At 46.7% G+C, this 21,275-nt stretch overlaps 1 protein-coding gene across 1 annotated transcript in view; it reads right to left on the bottom strand.

The window, feature by feature from the left end:
- LOC147701416 (myeloperoxidase-like) overlaps window positions 1–21,275 on the bottom strand; it is a 236,909-nt gene that overhangs the window by 177,396 nt on the left and 38,238 nt on the right. The window contains exons 3-5 of the mRNA XM_086930101.1: window positions 19,104–19,206; window positions 6,323–6,498; window positions 4,807–4,930 (exon numbers count right to left, since the gene is read on the bottom strand). Of these exons, the coding sequence (XP_086786227.1) occupies window positions 4,807–4,930; window positions 6,323–6,498; window positions 19,104–19,206 (403 nt within the window). The remainder of the gene's footprint in view (window positions 1–4,806; window positions 4,931–6,322; window positions 6,499–19,103; window positions 19,207–21,275) is intronic.

The raw sequence follows: 21,275 nt of genomic DNA on the forward strand, positions 1-21,275 counted from the left end.
TTGTGAACGTAGAGGTGGGAGGGGCCGAGCACTGTGCCGCTCGCCTGCTCCTCACCTAAGATGGTGGCTTACGCTCTAGACCCCGGCAGCGCCTAATCGGCTGCAATGGGCGAGCAGGATCAGTGGGGCGGGAACAGAAGAGGTTAAAATAGATGCCCAGAGTGAACGATCGGTAAGTTTTAAAATTCTATACACAAGTACACAATAATACTTTTTAAAAAGTAAATCTTTTAAAAAGCCGATAATCAGCTCACTCGCACAACAGTCCCGGCTTCCGCCTCAGGACCTCAACATCCGCGTGCACACTGTCACTTGCACTTTGGTACTGTCCTCCACTAGCTCTATTTGCATTGCTCTGTATATTATGGCAACTACACGCTTATTCATGGTGTCTCTAATTATCATTTGTAATGGTGTCAGTGTGTACGGTTCCGTTGGGTAATTTGGGTAGAGTGACTTGATTGCTGCTTTTAACTGGTGGTAGGTGAATCGAAAATAGTATTTGATTGCTTATTTAATTCAGATCAGAAATCTCTATAAATATTCCTTCTATATATAAGTCACCCATAGTACTCACCCCTTCCTGCCATAACATTTCTATGCTTCCTTTGTCCTGCGCTACAGATATTGATGGATAGTTTACTAATGGTAGTTCTGGTGTGCATAACAGCAGCTTCTGTGCCATCTGACCCATTTTGCGCCATGCCGCCGTTGTAGCCTGTATTCTATTTATTTCATTGCGCGTTATTTCTGTATATTTGTGGGTTAATATATTGTATAGTGGGATAGGATGCACGTCGCCCTCTTCTACCAATGTGTGTGGTAAGTACTGTACTGGGTGGTGCCAATAGTGTGCATATTGCGCTTGTGCACAGAGGTAATATAATAGCATGTCCAGTGCAGTGACTCCCCCTTGTTCGTACGGTAGAGTTAGAGTCTTCCAGTCTATCCTTGGATGTTTCCCGCCCCATATTAATCTAACTATCCCTGTTTGTAATTCTTTAAAAACAGATGTGGGTAGCTATATTGGGGTACTGTTGATTAAATATAAACATTTAGGCAGTATGACCATCTTAACTATGGATATCCTATCCACCAGTGTTAAAGAGAGATGGGTCCATTTCTTCACCTGCGTATCTAATTGATCTATTGCAGTCCCATAATTTTTCCAAACCATTTCCATTGGGTCCCTATAGATCCAAATACCTAAGTATTTTATTGGGTCGCTCTACCATGCGAGCGGAAATTCCAGTGGACATGCGTGGGTGCCTTCAATAAGTGGAATTATGGTGGGCGTGCTCTAGTTTATACTAAGTCCGGATTGTCCACCAAACTTGATAAACTCCCTCAACAGCGGTGATAGGTTGATGTGGAGGTCACAGACGTAAAGTACCATATCATCCACATGTAGTGATATGCCTATTGGTCGCTGATGGAACCTCAATGGCATGTGTGCATACTTCTGTTTTATTTTGCATGCCAGCAGTTCATGCGCTATGTGAATAATATTGGGGAGAGCGGACCCCCTTGTCTCATGCCATGTTGAATATGTATCGGATCTGATACCTGCCCATTGACCCTAATACTTCGCCACTGGATACGTATATAGTAGGTGTTTTCATTGTATTAAGGTCACTGAAATACCCATTCTCTGAAGAATAGTGAACAAATAGACCCATTCTATAGAGTCAAATGCCTTGGCTGCATCTAGCAATACAGCTGCTGCCTCCAACCCTGGATTGAGTTGATGCTGTAGCGCAAATATAGTGCAGATATTGTGTGATGTTGATCTTTCTGGTTTAAACCCAGATTGATCTGGCAGTACTATCTTTTGCATTAGTGCGTTAATCCAGTAGCTATGATTTTACCCTGTATTTTAGCATCAGTGTTGATTAGCGACAGTGGTCTGTAGGAGTCCCATCTTTCTTGTGGTTTGTCTGGATTAATGAATGCCAATATCAAGGCTTCTCTGAGGGTGGGTGGCAATAGCTTTCTAGAGTATGCGTCTTCATACTTTCAGGCTAGGTCCGGGCTGAACAGCTCAGCAAATTCTTTATAAAACTTGCCCGTTAGCCCATCGGGCCCATGTACCTTGCCATTCAGTAGCGTCCTGATGGCCTCCTTAACATCTATTTCTGTAACAGACTGGGCTAGGTATTCTCGTTGGCCATCTGATAACCAAGCTAGCACAATGTCCTCTAGGTAGTCTACTATTTCCCCTGCATCCACAGTTTCAAAAGTAGCGTACATTTTACGGTATGCCTCTGTGAAGGTTTGAGAAATCCCGTTAACATCGTAGTGCGTTGCACCATCTTCATCCGTTATCTGTATGATTGTCTGTTGAGCGCTTTTAGCTTGAATTTTTGGGGGGAGTGTATGGCCTGATCGACCCCCCTCCCTATATGCTCTCACTCTTTGCCTCTTGAACCTGTATTTGACTTCATCTTCTGCGTATTCATCATATATTGACAGTTGTTCTCTTATAGAGCCTAGCACTGCAGCGTTATATGTACGATTATACTCCACTTCCAGCGCTTTAATTTTCACTTCTGTTTTCTGCAATTGTGTACGTGTCTTTCAAAATGCCCGCACTTGTCCCTATGCAGACCCCCCGAATAGTGGCTTTAAAGGCCTCCCATACTATGCTCGGGTCATCTACTAAGCCCAAATTAAACTGGAAATATTCTTCTATAGCTTTGTATATTGTACACTGGGTGAAGCATAGGCTTTGCGTTGAACTGCTATATATATAGTGGTGGCACGTGTGTTGGTATGTCTAGTGACAACTGGAATGGTCTATGGTCTGAAAGCGTTCTTGGGAGATGACATACATCTGTCACCCAGCTACTGGCACCCGCTGATGTGAGCCAGTAGTCTAACCTAGACCAGCTAGAGTGTATAGTGGATGTGTATGTGCCCTCTTACTTCCCAGGGTTTCTTAGATGCCACACATATACTATCTGGAATTCTTCCAAGCCATCTAATATTACTTGGGCAGCTTGTCTATGATGCTGTTTAGATGCGGGCGATCTAGCAACTGCCTCATCCAAGGCGACTTTAGGATCCCCTGCCTATATTATTTCCATCTGCTGAAATTCATACGGCCTTTCCCATATTGACCTCTAAAATCCCAGGTCATATGTGCTTGGCCCATATGTATTAATCATGCCTATCTTGGTGCCACGTAGTTTGCGAGTCAATATTACATATCGGCCTTGATTGTCCTTAATGACCTTATCTTTCTTAAATTGTTTTCCTTTCTTCATTATGGTTACCACTCCTCTTGAGTAGGATGAGTACGAGGAAGCTACCACTAATTCTGCCCACCTTCTGCCTACCCCTTTATCAGTCTGAGCGGTGAGGTGCATTTCCTGTAACATTGCGATTTCTATTTGGTGCCTATCGAGATATGCTAGCACTTGCTTTATTTTCCTAGGGTCATTTAGGCCCTGTACGTTCCACTTTACCCATTTTATCGATGTTTTGCGCCTCTGATCAGTTAATTATATACTTATGGAGGATATAGTTGGGGATATGTTTCGTGTTGTGGTCATGTGTGTGTCTATGTTGTGTATCCTGTATGTGGTGACCCTTGTTGAACTGATACAACAATCCCCTCCACCCACTCCGGCATGCCAAACATGCTGGAGAATTCCCTCTTAAACACAATACCATTTACCCATTCCTCAAGGAGTTTAACAGTTCTAAATTGAGGCATTACTTACATACAACAGTTCGGGGTTCACCCACTGTGACGGCGCGCCAGAGTCCCAAATCTCATCCCCTCTTGGGAAGGGATGGGCCATGAGCTTTACCCCTTCGATGCTCATGACGAGCTCAGCTCGTCATGAGTTACACCTCTCGTACGCTCATGACGAGCTGAGCTCGTCATGAACCCATAGGTTTCCGTTTGCACTTAGCGCACAGCGGAAATATGCGCCGCACCGATGCGGCCAAAGTTTTTGTCCTCAACCAAAAGTAGCACCACCATGCCCACACTGTTCATTAAAGCAGAAAAAAATGCAAGATAAGACATCACATATTGTGGAAAAGAAGTGTAACATTGAAGAACAACAGTGGCATAACCTGTGAGGGCCTGCATTTAAAAAAAGTTTATGCAGACTTGGGTCACCAAACTGAAGCGTGACCCCTTCACAGGTCAATAACCTATTTCAAAGATCAAGTATCCAGCACCAGCTAGTGGCACTGACTGTGTTAACTGCTTTGTCATTCATAAACAGGGCTGCTTTGCTTTAAAATCTAAAAATACAGTTTGCAGCACACTTATGGGGCGCTGAACAACACGAGGGTCCCTTGCTCCCCTTCTGACAGGTCTAAGTGAAGGCTTTTGAAGGGTTCTACATTACCCCTTAGGGACTAAGCCTTGAGTGATAACCATCCGGCCTGAGTACCACGTTACAGTGGAGCGGTGACAGATGGCGAAGCCCCCTCTAACCTGCACTGGATGGCAACCTTTTGAGCCGCCCCTGGTGGCAGTAGGTCTATCTAAGCCACTGGAAGCATGTAGCAGAATTCAATAAACCTAGTGTCACAAATCTATTGAATAGTAATAAGAATGTGAGCAAAGTAAGTTCTGACAACTGACACACGTACAACACAAAGTGCTACAAGACATTGACTAAAACCTAAAACTTTAGTCTGCATCCAGGAAACAGCTCAGAATTACCTCAAGCTATCTCCAGCCTCCAGCCTCCTGCCCTAAACCCAACCTATAGTATTTATCATCCAACGTGTAACATTGATATCCCATATATTACTGATTTGTTTTTCCAGCGAGAGACTTACTTGTTGTTGCAGGCTCCGGTAATGTCCCTGTAGACATCATTTTTGGGACATTGAATCATTATGGCCTCTGAAGCACAACCGCTCTCTGCAGAAATGGTATCCAGCTGAAGTTTGCTGAGTTCATCTGAAAAAGGACCCCTTAGATATGAACTTTCCCATCAACAACGGACTTAATAATATAAATCACAATAAGAACAAGGCCCTCTATAAACTAGGGCCCGAATGCCTCAACACTCGACTATCCTTCTACACACCCACCCGCCAACTAAGATCCTCCAATCAAGGCCTCGCCGCAGTTCCACGTATTCAAAGATCCACCATGGGAGGGAGATCCTTCTCCTACTTGGCGGCCAAGACCTGGAACTCACTCCCCACTCACCTCCGCCTCACACGGAACCACATCTCCTTCAGGAAAGAACTCAATACCTGGCTATTCGACACATAACAAACCCCTTCCCCAAGCGCCTTGAGACCCTCTGGGTGAGTAGTGTGCTATATAAATTCTTGAACTTGAACTTGAACTTTCCTGCATAAGCATAAGCAAGCTAAACCATAATAGTTGCCCTACTTTGTAGACACTGCCCAGTACAGCCAGAATTATGAAGATTTTTTCTGACTGAAATATCCAACTTGTATCTGAACTGTAGTGTCGAGGACTTGTCACTTATGTGGTCATACCATCTTTCACACATACACACGTGCGCACGCACACACACACAAACACATGTAGGCACACAGGCACACAGGCACACATGCACACACGCACGCACCCGCAAACAGGCTACGTTACCTGGTTGCACGTTTTCCTCGTGATGTTTCACAGTGGGGAGATGTATGTTTTTTTTAAATGTAATATTAACATTTTGAATACACTTATACTACTGGATGATACTGCACCCTGGAAAGGGGGAGTACAACAAATGGGGTGACAGAGTTATTGGGGATTGAAGGTGTGGAGGAAGGGGTATGTTATGCACCTCATTGTTTATCTTAAAGGGGGCGCGAAAAGAAAAAAATCTAGCTCTCGTACCCAATCTTGCATCATCCACAGTCATTAAGAATATAAGATTCCAGAATGTTTTGCTGATGTATGGTTGGGTTGTTAAACCTATTGTGTCGTCATTTTTTGGATGGCCTGTGAACAGAGAGAGGTGGGTCGTGTATGTGTCCATGCTCACTCCTCCACTGCTTGTCTCTGGTAGGTGTGATATAGAATCTTCATTGCATCATAGTGTTATGGACCGGGGGAGGGGCAGAGTAGTCTAATTTGATGACACCCACTCTTTCTGCAATATTATTAACAGCTAACACGTTTCCCGTGCCCGCTTTTCATAAAAGCTGTGTTTCATTGTTATTACTCGTTTCAGATTCACCCTCTGTTTATATGCTTTATAAAATATAGCCTTTTCCTGCGTTTTACTGTGTTGGTAAATGGTTCCATCAAGTAACTTGAAACTGTTGACTGCATGAATGGAACTGTTGAAATACAGACACAGAAAGCTTTAATCAACAGTACCTGTTAAATTGAAGTTTTCACAGTTGAAGGCATCCAGCTTGGTACCAAGGAGACTAATAATTTTTTCTCTTTTCTCAGCGGCTCTGAGGGCATTTCTTGTATTGCCTGTGGGCTGCCTGAAAAATGCCATGAGTTCAAATGGCGAGAAAGACCTGCCTCTCAGGAGCTGCTTGAAGCTGAAACGAAAAATATTTGCTCATCTTTAATTCCACTGTCAACAATTAGGTGCATTACAAATCTCAATGTTTAAAGGAAAACGTCAGCAATAAATACGGTAAGAAAGTGCCCCTTTTTGACACGGGCACCCCCACTGTTTGCCCTAGTATTGATGCTTTATGACAGAGGTGGCACTGAGTCCCTCCTAACCAGGCCCCAGTGTCAGTGATCTTTCCCTCAAAACAAGGTAAAGGTTCAATGTTACCCCATTTGGCAATGACTTTAGCTCTCCTGTAAGTCACTGGTAAATGGTATCTCTGGTACCCAGGGCATGGGTACTAAAGAGGGTCTCTAAGGGCTGCAGCATGTATTATGCCACACTAAGGGACCCAAACAAAAACTACATACCGACTGCCATTACAGGCTGTGTGAAATAGTGCAAGCTATTCTTGAAAAAATGACCTGGCACACTATGCCATGCACACTGCATATACTATATGTAAGTCACCCGAACAGTAAGCCTTAGTGCCCTAGGGCAGGGTGCCTTTTATTATGTGTGAGGACATATCTGCATATGCAGATATGCCCCTGTGGTGTCTGGTTCCATTCCCATGAAATTCCAAGTGATCAGGAAGCCATTTTAAGCATATTTACTGAGCACTGGTCATTACAAGTTACCAGCTACATAATTGCTTCACTGAAAATAAATAATGGTGTTTGGTACTAAACACCTGGTCTTAATAAATCCACATGGATGCCAGTGTTGGATTTATTATGACATGCACACGGAGGGCACCTTAGAGGTACCCCTGAAACCTGCCAGTCGTTTAGTGTGCTGGCTGATTGGACTCTTCCAGCCTGCCACCACAGACAAGTATCTGACCCCCTGCCCGGGAAAGCCCTCACTCTCAGAGTCAGAAACAATTCCTACTGTGGAAAAAAGTGTTTACACCCCCTTTTGCAGGATGGCTAGTAAATTAGCAATAGCATGTCAGGGCTAGAGGCTTCAAAGCCGCTGCTGGCTTTGATATGCAACATGGGCTTCCCCAGACCTGGAGAACGCCAACCCCTGGGGCCCATTTGACAGCAGAGCTTGTGGAAAATTAGACAGTCAGAAAGCATGGCACACTTACAGGACAGACACATCCCTAAGGTATGCCACCTTAAGTGGACAGCTAAAGAAGGGTTTCACCATTTTGAATTCATTGAAATTAGGAACTCTGGGTCAGGATTATGCCCACACTCCCCAGGAAGTGGTCATACAAGGGGTGTCGTCCCATTGGCTACTAGATTACACTCCACTTAGCACCCCTAAATTCAGTATTTAGGTATCCCCCTGACACCAGGAACTCAGATTTGCCTACCTGGTAACCGAAGAAGGACAAAGAACAGCCAACAATGCATGAAATGTGGACCAGCACCGAAATTGCAGCCTATCCTAACCCTTGGCGGACTGTCCCGTACTCTGATGACCAAGCAGCATCTCCCTTGGGTGGAGGAGCCACTCCCCTAGAGCTGCAGGCACTGACCTCACTTTTCTTGTACATCACCTAGCTGACCATCGGATCCACAGAGGGAACATCACACCAGGAAGAGGGCACCATGGTTCCAGGAGCTAAAATCCATCTCCCTGCCAAGTTTGGAGATGCCAGGCCCACCATGAGCCGCCCAGCACTAATACCATGGGTATCAGAGCACATGCCATAACCAAGGCTTGTTGCTTGCCAAGCCTGGACACCACCGACGTCAACCCACAACCTGCCAATAAGGGATTCAGGACCCATGAGAGCCTCACCGAGAGTGGCTCTGCAGTCTTGTTTTCTTCCCCTCACCAGGTCAACTCAAGAAGAGAGAGGCTTTGACTCAAGAGACCTGCTGGCCAAAAGACCTCTGAACCCGAGACCCACAGCCCATGTTCAAGTAACCCTATGGTGAACCCTTGTCCCAGAGACCCTCAAGTACCAAGCCCACCATTGGGTTCCACTGGACTTGTCCCCAAGACCCCATGTGCAGCCTTTCTTTTTCAGGTACTTGCCCATACACGTTAACGTGAAGAGCTTGGGGCCACCAACGCGACCAGCACGTCTGGAAAGGGGCGACCAATCGGTCCCCCCGAACGTATGGTGGAGTACCACGATCCCCCCGGGAAGCCATCTTGGGCGGGAGGCGAGTCTCGGCTGGTATGCCCGAAGCGGCGTAGCCAGGGCGCGCCTTTTTTCCGCCCTAGAGTGTGCTGGCCTAGACACCAACGCGGCCGGCCACGCCCTCGGAGGCAGGCGGGGGCGGGTTCACGCCCACCCTGAAGACGGATAAAAGGAGCGGAAGCCAAGAAAGCATCCTCTTGTTCCTGTGCTCTGAAGCTGCACCTCCCCGCTGCACGTGAGCTCGAGACGGAACGAAGAGCAATTTTGAGCGTTGTAATCCCTCTTTTGTCTTACAGATATTGTCTAAGAATGCCCAAGAAGGTCGGAAAGCGGGTCGGTACCGAGGAGATGCTCCGCATACTCATGAAGGAGATAGCCGATCTAAAGAGAAAGGTTGAGGCTAAGGACGGAGAGGGAGGACCGGATAGGCCTTTACAGGGGACAATTCCCGGTGGAAAGAGCAAGAGGCCCAGAAGGGGAGCACTTGGGGGGGAGACCCCGGTTCCCGAAGCGCCACGAGAGGAGCCAACCCCGGCGCCAAAGGAGGGGAATCAATCCCTGTGGTAGTCACCCCTGCGAACAGGGAGGATATGCCCCCCGAGTTAGCGGCGCAATTGGCAGCGTGGTTGGGAAACGATAGCGAGGGCGCCACGGCTGACGACGTCCGGGCAGTGATGAGGCAACTGCGGGAATCTAGGGAGGCTGCGAAGACTCCATCTCCTGTTCCTCCGCAGGTCCCGGCGGTTGGAAATACAGCAGGCCCAAGTTCGGCGACAAGCGTGGGGTCTACTTCAGGTAAGCGGCCATTGCCGATTGCGGGGGGGACTCTGCACCTTCTCGAAAGGAGAAGATTGCCCAGCACGTCCCACTAGAAGTCAAGGAATTGATTTGGGCGGATAAATATGTTAACATGTTTTCATTGCTTACCGACCATTACGAGATCGAGCATGTAAAGAGTCAAAAGGAGCTCATGCATCCGAGTGTTTGGCGCGCAAAAATGGCCGCCTTTAAGGTGGACGAGACCATTGGTACTTGGGGCAGAGCGTGGGGAATTTTTACTTCCATCATGGGGGAGCGCAGACCTGAGTTGTTGACCGAGTTACCCATTTATCAGTCACGTATTATGGAATATTCTGTGGCATATGGGGGCAATCAGTGGTTCTGCTATGATAATCTGTTTAGAAAAGCTAAAGAACACAACCCGTTGTTGTCTTGGGATTGTTACGACTCTGTGTCTTGGCAAAAAATGGAGAGTACAGGGATGTTGAAGGTGCCATTAGTAGGGAGTAACGGGGGGGAATCCTCCCGCCAAAACTCTGGGACGCCCTTTCGGACGGGTACAGGTAACGAGTTCCACACGAAGCCGAATGGCAACACAGGTAAAAGGGGGATCTGTTGGAATTTTAACAGGGGCAAATGTACCAGGCCCCAGGGGTCATGCAAATTCAGACATGAGTGTGGGGGGTGCGGGCAGCCATCCCATCCTGAGTCCATGTGCAGAGCCAAAACGGGTGATAACGGTGGTAAGGGAGGCGCCAAACAGGTCTAACATAGTCCGAGGGGCGCCTTTACCGACCCCGATTGATACCATGGCGATGATTCCTTGGCTCAGCGAATACCCAGATCATGCCTCCGCTGGGGTGTTACGGAACGGGTTTTCATATGGTTTCCGCATCCCAGTGGGGGATTTTCAGGGGGTACCGGACTGTAAGAATCAAATGTCAGTCTTACAGCACACGGCAGTGGTGCAGGTAAAGATTGGGAAAGAGGTGACTCGAGGTCGTGTCGCCGGTCCATTCGATTTGCCACCAGTTGCTAATTTCGTGTGTTCTCCTCTAGGGGTGGTTCCCAAGAAGGACCCGGGTGAGTTTCGGCTGATACACAATTTGTCAGCCCCACATGGTCTTTCCGTGAATGACGCGATAGACCCGGAAGTATGTTCGGTGCGGTACGCATCTTTCGATGAGGCCGTTGCCATGTTGAATCGCCTGGGGCCCGGGACGCTGATGGCCAAATCGGACATCGAGTCAGCGTTCCGGTTGCTCCCGGTACACCCAGACGATCAGCGTCTCCTTGGTTTTCAGTTTCAGGGTCGCTATTACATGGATAAATGTATGCCAATGGGATGCTCGATTTCATGTGCCTATTTCGAGAAATTCAGTTGTTTTCTGCAGTGAGTATTCACGAGGAAGACAGGTTTTCAACATGTTATGCACTATCTCGATGACTTTCTGTTTCTGGGGGCAGCCGGGGATTCTGAGTGTGGACAGGCCTTACATGAATTTTGTGTCCTAATGAATCAATTCGGTGTGCCATTGGCGCCAGGTAAGACGGTGGGTCCCTCGACCTTGATTGAGTTTCTGGGGATCGAGCTCGACTCGGTGGAGGGTTGTTTTCGTTTACCTAAAGAAAAAGTGTTAAAATTCAGGTTATCCCTTGAGACATGTATTCGTGCAACGAAAGTGAACTTGCATCAATTGCAACAGGTGGTTGGTCAGTTGAATTTTGCCCTAAGAGTAATGCCGATGGCACGCCCCTTTTCCCGCTCGATTGCACAGTCCATGGTCGGCTTGAGGGAAGGACATCATCGTACGAGACTCTCGGCAGAGGTTCGCCAGGACATGCACATTTGGATTGCATTCCTGGCGGATTTCAATGGTCGAATTGTCTGGAATAAACCGGCAGTGTCTTCCGAGGAGCTGGGGCTATGGACAGACTCGGCGGGGAGTGTGGGTTTTGGCGCCATATTGGGTACACAATGGTCGGCTCAAAAATGGCCGTCATGGTGGCATGAGTGCGGGTTGACGAGTAACATTGCTTTTCTCGAACTGTTCCCTATTCTGGTGGCCTTGAAAACATGGCCAGAAGGGTTTAGGGATCACTCTGTGGTGTTCTGGTCGGATAACATGACCGTGGTTGAGTGTATCAATAGTCAGGCAGCACGTTGCAAATTGATTCTGAGACTGCTCAAAGAAATTGTGTTGTTGTGCATGCAACTGAATGTACTGTTTAGGGCGCGACATGTGCCGGGGGTGATGAACCAGGCGGCTGATGCGCTCTCTCGTTTCCGTATGCAGGCCTTCTGGGGTTTTCTGCCCACAGCGGACCCGGTGGCGGCACCCTTTCCCGAAGCTCTCTGGTCTCTCGGTGCCCCGAACTACAAGACCTCGTGGGAGAGAGTTTAGCACCCAGGACGAGGAAGGCATATGAAGGGGCGTTCCGTTCCTATTGGGCCTTTTTGGGTACTGCCGGGAGGGAGCTTTGGGGTCTGGAAGAATGTGTAGTGAGATTCCTGCTCTCTTTACGTCACGCAGGCAAGTCAGTAGCTACGGCCCAGAGGCATCGGGCCGCCATTTCCTTCATGGCAAGGGCTCATGGGATCCAGGACCCGACAGCGTCTTTCGTTGTGCAAAAAGCGCTACGAGGGTGGCAACGCCTTGAGGGTCGCAGAGTAGACGATAGGCACCCGATAGGTCTGGATAGGTTGGCCCTGTTATTATCCGTGCTACCGGTAACATGTTCATCCCTGTACGAAGCCGTGTTGTTCCGAGCCGCATTTGCATTAGCATTCCATGGGGCTATGCGGGTAAGCGAATTAGTGGCAAGGAACAAGCAGGATACGATGGGGGGACTGTGCCGGGAACACATTCAGGTCAGGGAGGAGACGATGACGGTCTCGTTTGTCAGGTCCAAATCCGATCAGGATGCAATCGGGGACTGCGTAATCATCCAGAGGATCCCCGGGTCTGCCATGTGCCCTGTGGGGTGCGTAGAGGAATATTTAGCACAGAGGGTGGCAGCATGGGGGGGGACCTTGTTAAGACACGCTGACGCCACCCCTCTGACGAGGTTTCAGTTTCAGCGGGTGCTTGCGATGTCGATTTCTGCCGCGGGCTTGAACCCCGGCGACTTCGGGACCCATTCCTTTCGGATAGGGGCTGCTACGGAAGCTACAGCCAGGGGTCTGAACGTTGAACAAGTAAAACGTGTGGGGCGTTGGTCCTCGAACTGTTATAAGAGGTATGTGCGGTTGCACATGTTGTGAAGCTGTAATGATGTACTCACGCTTCTTGTTTTTGTTTGGTTTTCAGTTGCGCAAGCCTACGAGGCGGGGCGGACTGTCCAGTCGACCCGACACCGGGGGGCCAGCGGTCAGACATTGCCGGCTGTGAAAAAGGAGGGGTGGGTCGTGGGCCACTCATACGTGAGGCGTGCCGCGGACGTATTCAAAGCAGGTGACATGATTCACGTGGCTGGGGAATACGGGTACAGTGTGTCCTTCTACGGAAAGGGCGGGCTCTGTATTGACCAGTTTCGATCATTTTTCGAGGATTTGTTAGGGCGGACAAGGTCACCGCCGTCTGTAGTCATAGTACATCTTGGGGGCAATGATTTGGTGACCACTGGTAGACGACTTCTTCTTGAGGCGATGCTTTCCACGGTAAGTTGGTTGGCGAGAAGAGTTCCAGGGTGCACAATTGCATGGTCCCATATGATCCCACGGAAAGTGTGGCGGGGGGCTATTTCTGTTTCTGCGCTGAATCATTCAGTAAGGAAAATTAATAATAAAATGAGTAGATTGTTTCGTTCAAGTACACTGCATTCTGTTTCGCATGGTTGTATTAAAGGGGACAGTATGTATTTGGGGGACGGGGTTCATTTGTCCCGGGTGGGGAACGAATTACTCATAGGAGACTTCATAGCATGGTTAAGGAGTTTACAGCATGACCTTTAGGTAGGAGTGTTTTGTGGGGGGTCCGGATAGCCGGTCAACTATCCGGCCTGTGGCGGTAAGGTCATGATCGGTGAGCAGTAATTGGAAGATCCCTATGAGGGGGCGTCACCCATTACGGATGGGAGCGCGCGGGGGAGGTGGCCAATTGGCCCCTCAACGGGGAGGCGGTCCTGTCTAAGGAGAGGCCGCCGGAAGGAAAGGAAAGGTGGTCAAGGCCCCTTCCTGGATAGGAGGGGCTACGGCCCCTCCTGGGGAATTTCCCGGGGCCAGGACATCTGCGACGGCAGATGGGTAAGTTGTGTGGGGTGCGGGAGGGGGTTTACGCTACCTTTTTAGACACCTCACACGAGTCCTCGAACGACCGTTAAATGGCGTCGAGTTTATTGGGGCCCCCGTCAAGTACAAAGGGAAATTGGTAGATGCACTTGAGGTACGCCTCTGTGCGGTCGCCCCTCTCACAAGTGAGGGGGGTATTTCTGGTTTAGGGATCTGACACCGGTTACGACCTTGCCGTTGGCCCTTAACGTTAGGATGTACAATTTCAAGTCAAATGTTTTGTAGGATGTTAGTTCGGCTAGGAGAACCTTTGTATTAGAGATCTGTTAAGGTTAGCCAACATCGTAATGTGGAAATGAAATTGTACATTATATGAAACTGTTATTTTAATGTTTTCTTTTGTTTCATATTTTAATAAATACGGCCGGGAAGGGTGACTCCCTTCCCGCCTTCCAAAAGTTCAAGAACTGTTTCCGGTTTCCCAATTCTTGGGGATTGTGTTGAGAGGGGGTGGCGGGTATCTCGGCCATATGGAAAGGGGCGACCAATCGGTCCCCCCGAACGTATGGTGGAGTACCACGATCCCCCCGGGAAGCCATCTTGGGCGGGAGGCGAGTCTCGGCTGGTATGCCCGAAGCGGCGTAGCCAGGGCGCGCCTTTTTTCCGCCCTAGAGTGGGCTGGCCTAGACACCAACGCGGCCGGCCACGCCCTCGGAGGCAGGCGGGGGCGGGTTCACGCCCACCCTGAAGACGGATAAAAGGAGCGGAAGCCAAGAAAGCATCCTCTTGTTCCTGTGCTCTGAAGCTGCACCTCCCCGCTGCACGTGAGCTCGAGACGGAACGAAGAGCAATTTTGACCCACCCACCAGCCCCTGAGGACAGCAATTCATTGGAAATACAGTTGATATAGTATCTTTGGTTTTATCTGTTTTCTTACAGGTTGTGATGATCGTCGTGAAATTTCTTAACGATGCAATAAAGATTGGTTATTTTCAGTATGTTTTGCAAATAAAGTAATGTTGAACAAGGATTGATCAGTATTTACGCCTGATAATAAATGCTGTTTTGCTTTGTAAATCTTAGTAACTTAGGTAGAACTGTCGTATTTATTCTGGTCGGGCGGTAAGGTCATGATCGGTGAGCAGTAATTGGAAGATCCCTATGAGGGGGCGTCACCCATTACGGATGGGAGCGCGCGGGGGAGGTGGCCAATTGGCCCCTCAACGGGGAGGCGGTCCTGTCTAAGGAGAGGCCGCCGGAAGGAAAGGAAAGGTGGTCAAGGCCCCTTCCTGGATAGGAGGGGCTACGGCCCCTCCTGAGGAATTTCCCGGGGCCAGGACATCTGCGACGGCAGATGGGTAAGTTGTGTGGGGTGCGGGAGGGGGTTTACGCTACCTTTTTAGACACCTCACACGAGTCCTCGAACGACCGTTAAATGGCGTCGAGTTTATTGGGGCCCCCGTCAAGTACAAAGGGAAATTGGTAGATGCACTTGAGGTACGCCTCTGTGCGGTCGCCCCTCTCACAAGTGAGGGGGGTATTTCTGGTTTAGCGATCTGACACCGGTTACGACCTTGCCGTTGGCCCTTAACGTTAGGATGTACAATTTCAAGTCAAATGTTTTGTAGGATGTTAGTTCGGCTAGGAGAACCTTTGTATTAGAGATCTGTTAAGGTTAGCCAACATCGTAATGTGGAAATGAAATTGTACCTTATATGAAACTGTTATTTTAATGTTTTCTTTTGTTTCATATTTTAATAAATACGGCCGGGAAGGGTGACTCCCTTCCCGCCTTCCAAAAGTTCAAGAACTGTTTCCGGTTTCCCAATTCTTGGGGATTGTGTTGAGAGGGGGTGGCGGGTATCTCGGCCATATGCACCCGGACACACTAGGGCAGGTAAAACCGAACTACTGGTGGTTTCTTGGACCTTGGCCCCTGAGCACCTTAAGTTTGCAAAAGGTACCCTAAAGAACTGCTTCAAAGTAACTGTATGCAGAGTACATTTCTCCCATAGGATAAATTTACTGTAATTGAGGCTTCTATCTCAAAAGCCATTATTCAAGTATTTTATTGTATTATTTCAAAAATCCATTACTCCGAAAGTACTTACCTGATTCCAATGATCTTTTTGTCTAAAATTACATCGAAATATGTGCTATTTTTCTAAATTGGTATCAGATTTCATATTGAGTGTGTCCCATTTATTCACTCCGTGTGTACAACACATGCTCAACACTCTACTCTGATAAGTCTAAACTGTTCGACCACACTACCACAAATAGAACACTTACAATTATCAAAGTAAGCCCTGCAAACCAAATAAGGGTCCTCTGGATTATTTGTATGGTGTAACCCTACATTGGTAAACAACTTAAATGTACAGCTTTCTACAAATATTTTACGTTTCCCAAGTATTGGCTTACACAATGATGCTTCACTGCAAGAGAAATGAGAAGAAGAGTACATTTTGTAAGCAGCATGTTGCTTGCTGTATATAAAAATTTAGAAAAATATTTTATGTCTATTGTGTGATGCACAAATATTCAAATGTTACAAATACATCATAAGTGGGCTAGTATGCTACCGCCCATAGCCACATCAATGTACTTCACGAAATGGTTGGTACTTCCTCTCTCATCAGGGTTGGACTGGGGCAGAAAGTAGGCCCAGACACCATCATAAAAGTGACCCCCCCTTAGCGAATCAGATATTTATAAAAGTGACCCACATTTCAAAATCATGGAAGTTTTGAACTTGTGAAGACACGCTTTATAGATGTTTTGCAAAATATGGGATACTCTAAAGGGTTCATTACGATGGCGTTCCGACCGCCATCTCAGCAGTAATCTTACTGCTTGGCAGGTAGTCAGAGGTCCAACTTGCCAGGTCAGGATGCAACCGCTGTGTAGGCGGTCAGAAACATCCCTTTTTCTGTTTCGACTTGAGCTGTGGCCCAGAAAAGGGCTGCAGCACAACCCACAGTAGGAAAGGGTATGTTTTTAGACATCCATGCACTGTGTGCCAGGCACCCTCTGGTGCCTGGCACACAGTGCATTCATGTTTGAGGGGGCACCACATCTGCTCCCCTGGCTCCTTAGTAGAGGCCCATGGGGAATGGCATTCATGCTAGGGGAGTCCAAAGTCACTTTCTGACAGCCGTTTCAGAAAGTGACTGTCGGACTGCCAAGAAAAGCATCCTAATCTGACATCCTAATCCCTATGGTGGTACATCCCCGGGCACTGCCTTTATTGTAGGGATTAGGCTCCTTGAGCCTGTCGAAGGTGGTGGTCTCTTCCTCCACCCGATGCGCCCTGACCGCCGGCATCATAATCGGGTGGTCGGACCACTCAACATCGTAATTGGACCCTAAGTGTTTGTGCTTGTTTAATGTAATGTTTGTGGTAATGCTAAGGAAATCAACAGTGAACACCAGCGCACCACACCATAAAACACACCAAACCAGCCACAAAACAGGCCCACAAACTCATTGGTCAGATAAGCCCTACAGGCACTGCCAGATTACCCCATAGGTGAAACCGACCTTTCTTCTCATTAGGACTTGTAATGTGCATGTGCATCCCTATATTACAAGTACTGAAGTTATAGAAGTGTTTCACATCCCATTACAAAAGGTAGTTTTCAAATTAGCTGCACTGCCTTACACCAAAGGAAAAATATAGCGCTGCTCCATATCTACAAAGTTTGCCCTGCTCCAGGTGTCATCCCGTGCGCTGGCACACAAACAGTCTACCATTTAATGCTCACAACCACTCACCATGGCACAAATGTGAATGTGTGTTGTTTATTAGAGGATTTGAACTGAAGGCATTCTCTTCCAGTAAATCAAATCAAATCAAATATCTTTATTCGGTTTCATATTACATAAAACCATAAAAGCACAATATAAAAACCGGGATCACAATAAAATGGTACAATGTGTACAATAAAGAGGGAATGTCTGTGCAAGTTCATTATTCGAGTAATATGTACAAGTGGGAACTAATCCCAAACTCCGGTTATGTTAAAATAAATCATCTAAAATCAGTACGTAAAATGTAATGACTGGGTCTGCGCCCTGATAAAAATACACATACCAGATTCCAAGGGGTTAGTAAGGGATAGGCCAACTAATTACAGGTTGCCCCAAGCTTGATGGCAGATTTTAAAAAGTTTTAGACATAAAATACGGTGTTACCCATCAACATCTGTAAAACTGTAAAGGCAGGGCGAACTTGTTTGAAATTGGTCTGTTTCAAGATGGAGATTAAATATGTTTTTCTAGGGGTGTCATAAAATGGACAAAACATGGTAAAATGTTACATTTCCTGCTGAGAGATTCCATAGCAACCACAGGACGGAAAATATTGCCCTCTATTGTTGCCTCTTGGGTAAGTAAGGAGTAAATGAAACAGATCAAACCGAAACCTGGTCAGAAGGAATCCATCATAAGAGTTCACGAAACCAAGTATATAAGGCTCCGCCTTCTCAGTGGACCATAGTATAACAAAACAGCGAACACTTGGGTTCATGAGCTCCCTCACCTCCCTTAATATAGTCTGACGAGTATTAAACGCCGTGAGAAGGGGTATTTCTGCCTTTCGGATTCCCAGTACTCTCCCAGTACGAATGGATGTACGTTGTTACAGCGCATGCTTTTAGCACGCATGCTGTAACAACGCGGTTTTTATAACGCATTCTTTTACAACGCATAATACAAAGGGGTGTTGGATAGTGAATATTTTAATTTACTATTCCAACACCAGTCCCCGTTGACACTAGGGAAGGTGTTGGATAGTAAATTAAAAGTATTCCCTATCCTTGAGCGCCCCCCAGAGTCATGCGTTGTAATAGAATGCGATTTAAAAACCGCGTTGTAATAGCACTGCGTGCTAAAAGTTGCGTCGTAAACGACGTTCCCTGTACAAATACCTATGAGTAGACAGTCTCAGCAGATTTTCAAGCATTGGCTGTTTGCTGGTCATTGCACCATACATTCAAAGTGTTATTTTGTTTTTTGAGAAATTAACACATTTTCCCTTCTTTTCACCTGCCTTAAGAAGGCATTTGTTTTGAAGCAAAGCCTGGTCCACACCAAAACATATGGGTGTTTGTGCTAATCTGCCCCAGTAATGCAAGCTTATTTCAAATTGGTGTAGAGCAAAGAGGGTTTTTTGCACTGTGAAAATTGCACCTTTACAGCACAAATCATCTTTTGCACTGAAAAGTTAACAGCATGTGCCACCTAGAGTCACACCAGAGTTGACACAAATGCGTAGTAAATCTGGGCCTATGAGTTTCTGCTCTATGACCGTCAGTTGATTCTGTTGGTCTTGGTTTGCCTATACTCTTCTATATTTTGAATCTCCCTCCTCTGGATGTTGGCAGTGTTCTCAATATGAAGTACCATCCACAAATTCATACACAATCTGGATTCCTGATAGAAAGATTTCCGTAAACTAGTAACTTACCTGGAGCGAGTCTCGGTGAATGCATGGTCCACTGATTCCTTAGCTTGTTTCGCTAGTCTCAGAAGGGATGAAGCATCTATTTCATCCAGCAAGGGATGACCAGCTTTAAAGGGAGATAAGAAGTTTCAGAATGTCAGAGGACGGCTGGTAGTAGAAGACGATATAAATACTAACACATTCATGGCATAAAGTAGATTGCACCTTACATTATCGGGATATTGCAAGATACTGAGCAGATTGTTGACCATGCAGAGAATCAAGGATCAAGGCCACGTTTCTTTAAAATATCAAAACATGTCAATGTGGTTTACAACGTCTTACATATGGTACGAAGTATTTCATTCCACATAGTATATGACTATACATGCCATCGCCATACTCCTAATCCTCTTCTATACCACTGCTCTCACAAAAAGCATTCTCCAGTTACAATTAGGTTAAATATTATTTACTTATGTATGCATGTATTTAATGATTATTCTGTGGCTTTGTAGAGTTTTTACATGACTCAAGGGGACATAGCAAGAATAAATGTATAACAAATGTAGACTAAATCAATAAAAAAAATGCTGTATAAAATGTGTGGTAATCTGCAGATAGATTTTTGTTTTCTTTGAAGTTGGCCGGCAGCAGGCACCACGACTGAACTGTAGTACGTTATTACAGTACAAAAGCTATGTCAGTCTCTTATTACAGGCAGGTGAGCAGTGGGATCACAACTAAACTCTTATTCATGGTTGGCAAAATATAAAATGTTGTAAAGTCAGGAAACACTGCACTCTCACCACATTTCCATTTGATGTGAAGCTGCAGCAGTTCGCCAAATAATTTAGTACAGCCAGATGCCCTCCTAAGGGTATCTTGCTGCAAACATATCTGGACAGCCATTGTATTGCACTGGGCATAGTCCCAGGTGGACTGGGGGACTTGAAAGTCACTTTTTGTGCATTTGTCACTTTCCCCAGCTCCCGGAGATTAATTGCAGCTGACATGGGAAGGGTTTCTGGAGAGAGAGGAAGAGAGGAGGAAGGAAGAGAGAAAGTGATAGGAGAGGTAGAAGGGAGAGAGGAGACAAGGAGGGAAATAGAAAGGATGGATGCATAGATGGATGGATGGATGGAAATATAGAGGTAGCATAAAGAAATGAAGGGATCACATGTGGTTTGAACATTTTTGCCAGGGCTGTTTTTGGTATTCCAGTGGCTATGGTTGCAAATAGCTAAAGTCGTGCGTCAAAGGGATAATCTTGTCTGCCTAGTGGGGAAAAAATAACGCTAGCATTAATACTGACAACCCAGAGCTGCAATGGGTAATCAGCCACAGCTCGGCACCGGCATATTGGTGATTGCCCTGCTAAGTTCTGCACCTTGCAGGGCAGAACTTCTGGTGGTGGTGCAATATGGCATCTTCCCAACGTGAATACACGTCTTGCTATTGTATCTTGCCAACTACTAACTACAACCAAGAAAATAGTACCTATCACAATGTACCTCATGCATTGCGATGCAAGGACTCTTGGACGTGAAAAGGTGCACCTATAGAGTCAACAGCAGGACTCTGAGAGAGAAATGCACCTCTGGATGGGACAAGATATGATTGGCGAATTCTCAAGCCAATGGTTGAACGAGGCTGAGCCAATGGTTGCAGAATATATATTTGTGGTATGGGTAGAGACTCTACAGTAAGATTCATAGACATCCGCATATCAGAAACGATCGATGGGAATAAATCCAACTCGGATAAATGTGATCAATGACCTCATACATGTTAGCAGGGAAAGCTGAACAAAATAGAAGCGATTCGAAAGGGTCCTTGCATCATTTGACATGCTCTACCCGTTAGGCAGCGCTCGTTTTTATTTGTGATTGACATGCTCTTCAAGTTAGATTTTACTACAATATGCTTTGTTCTACCCTGTCTGATCTTTCTTTGAATCCACATATTTTGTTTAACCCTGGGCAAAGCACTACGCTACGCTCGCGTAGTTTGCGAAGTTTGTGCAACTTCTCAAAACGCGAACTGCACATAGCACAGTGCAAACATGCATAGCGTAGCGGTCATTTTTTGCTTGCTCGTGGTCCTCAACGTCAAGTTGGCGACTGCGAGCACGCAGAATGACATCCTCGCGAGACTTTTTTCTTGTTCGCGATCAGCAACATCAAGTTGCCAATC

This window comes from Lissotriton vulgaris, chromosome 7, assembly GCF_964263255.1.
Source record: "Lissotriton vulgaris chromosome 7, aLisVul1.2, whole genome shotgun sequence".
NCBI classification, from domain to species: domain Eukaryota; kingdom Metazoa; phylum Chordata; class Amphibia; order Caudata; family Salamandridae; genus Lissotriton; species Lissotriton vulgaris.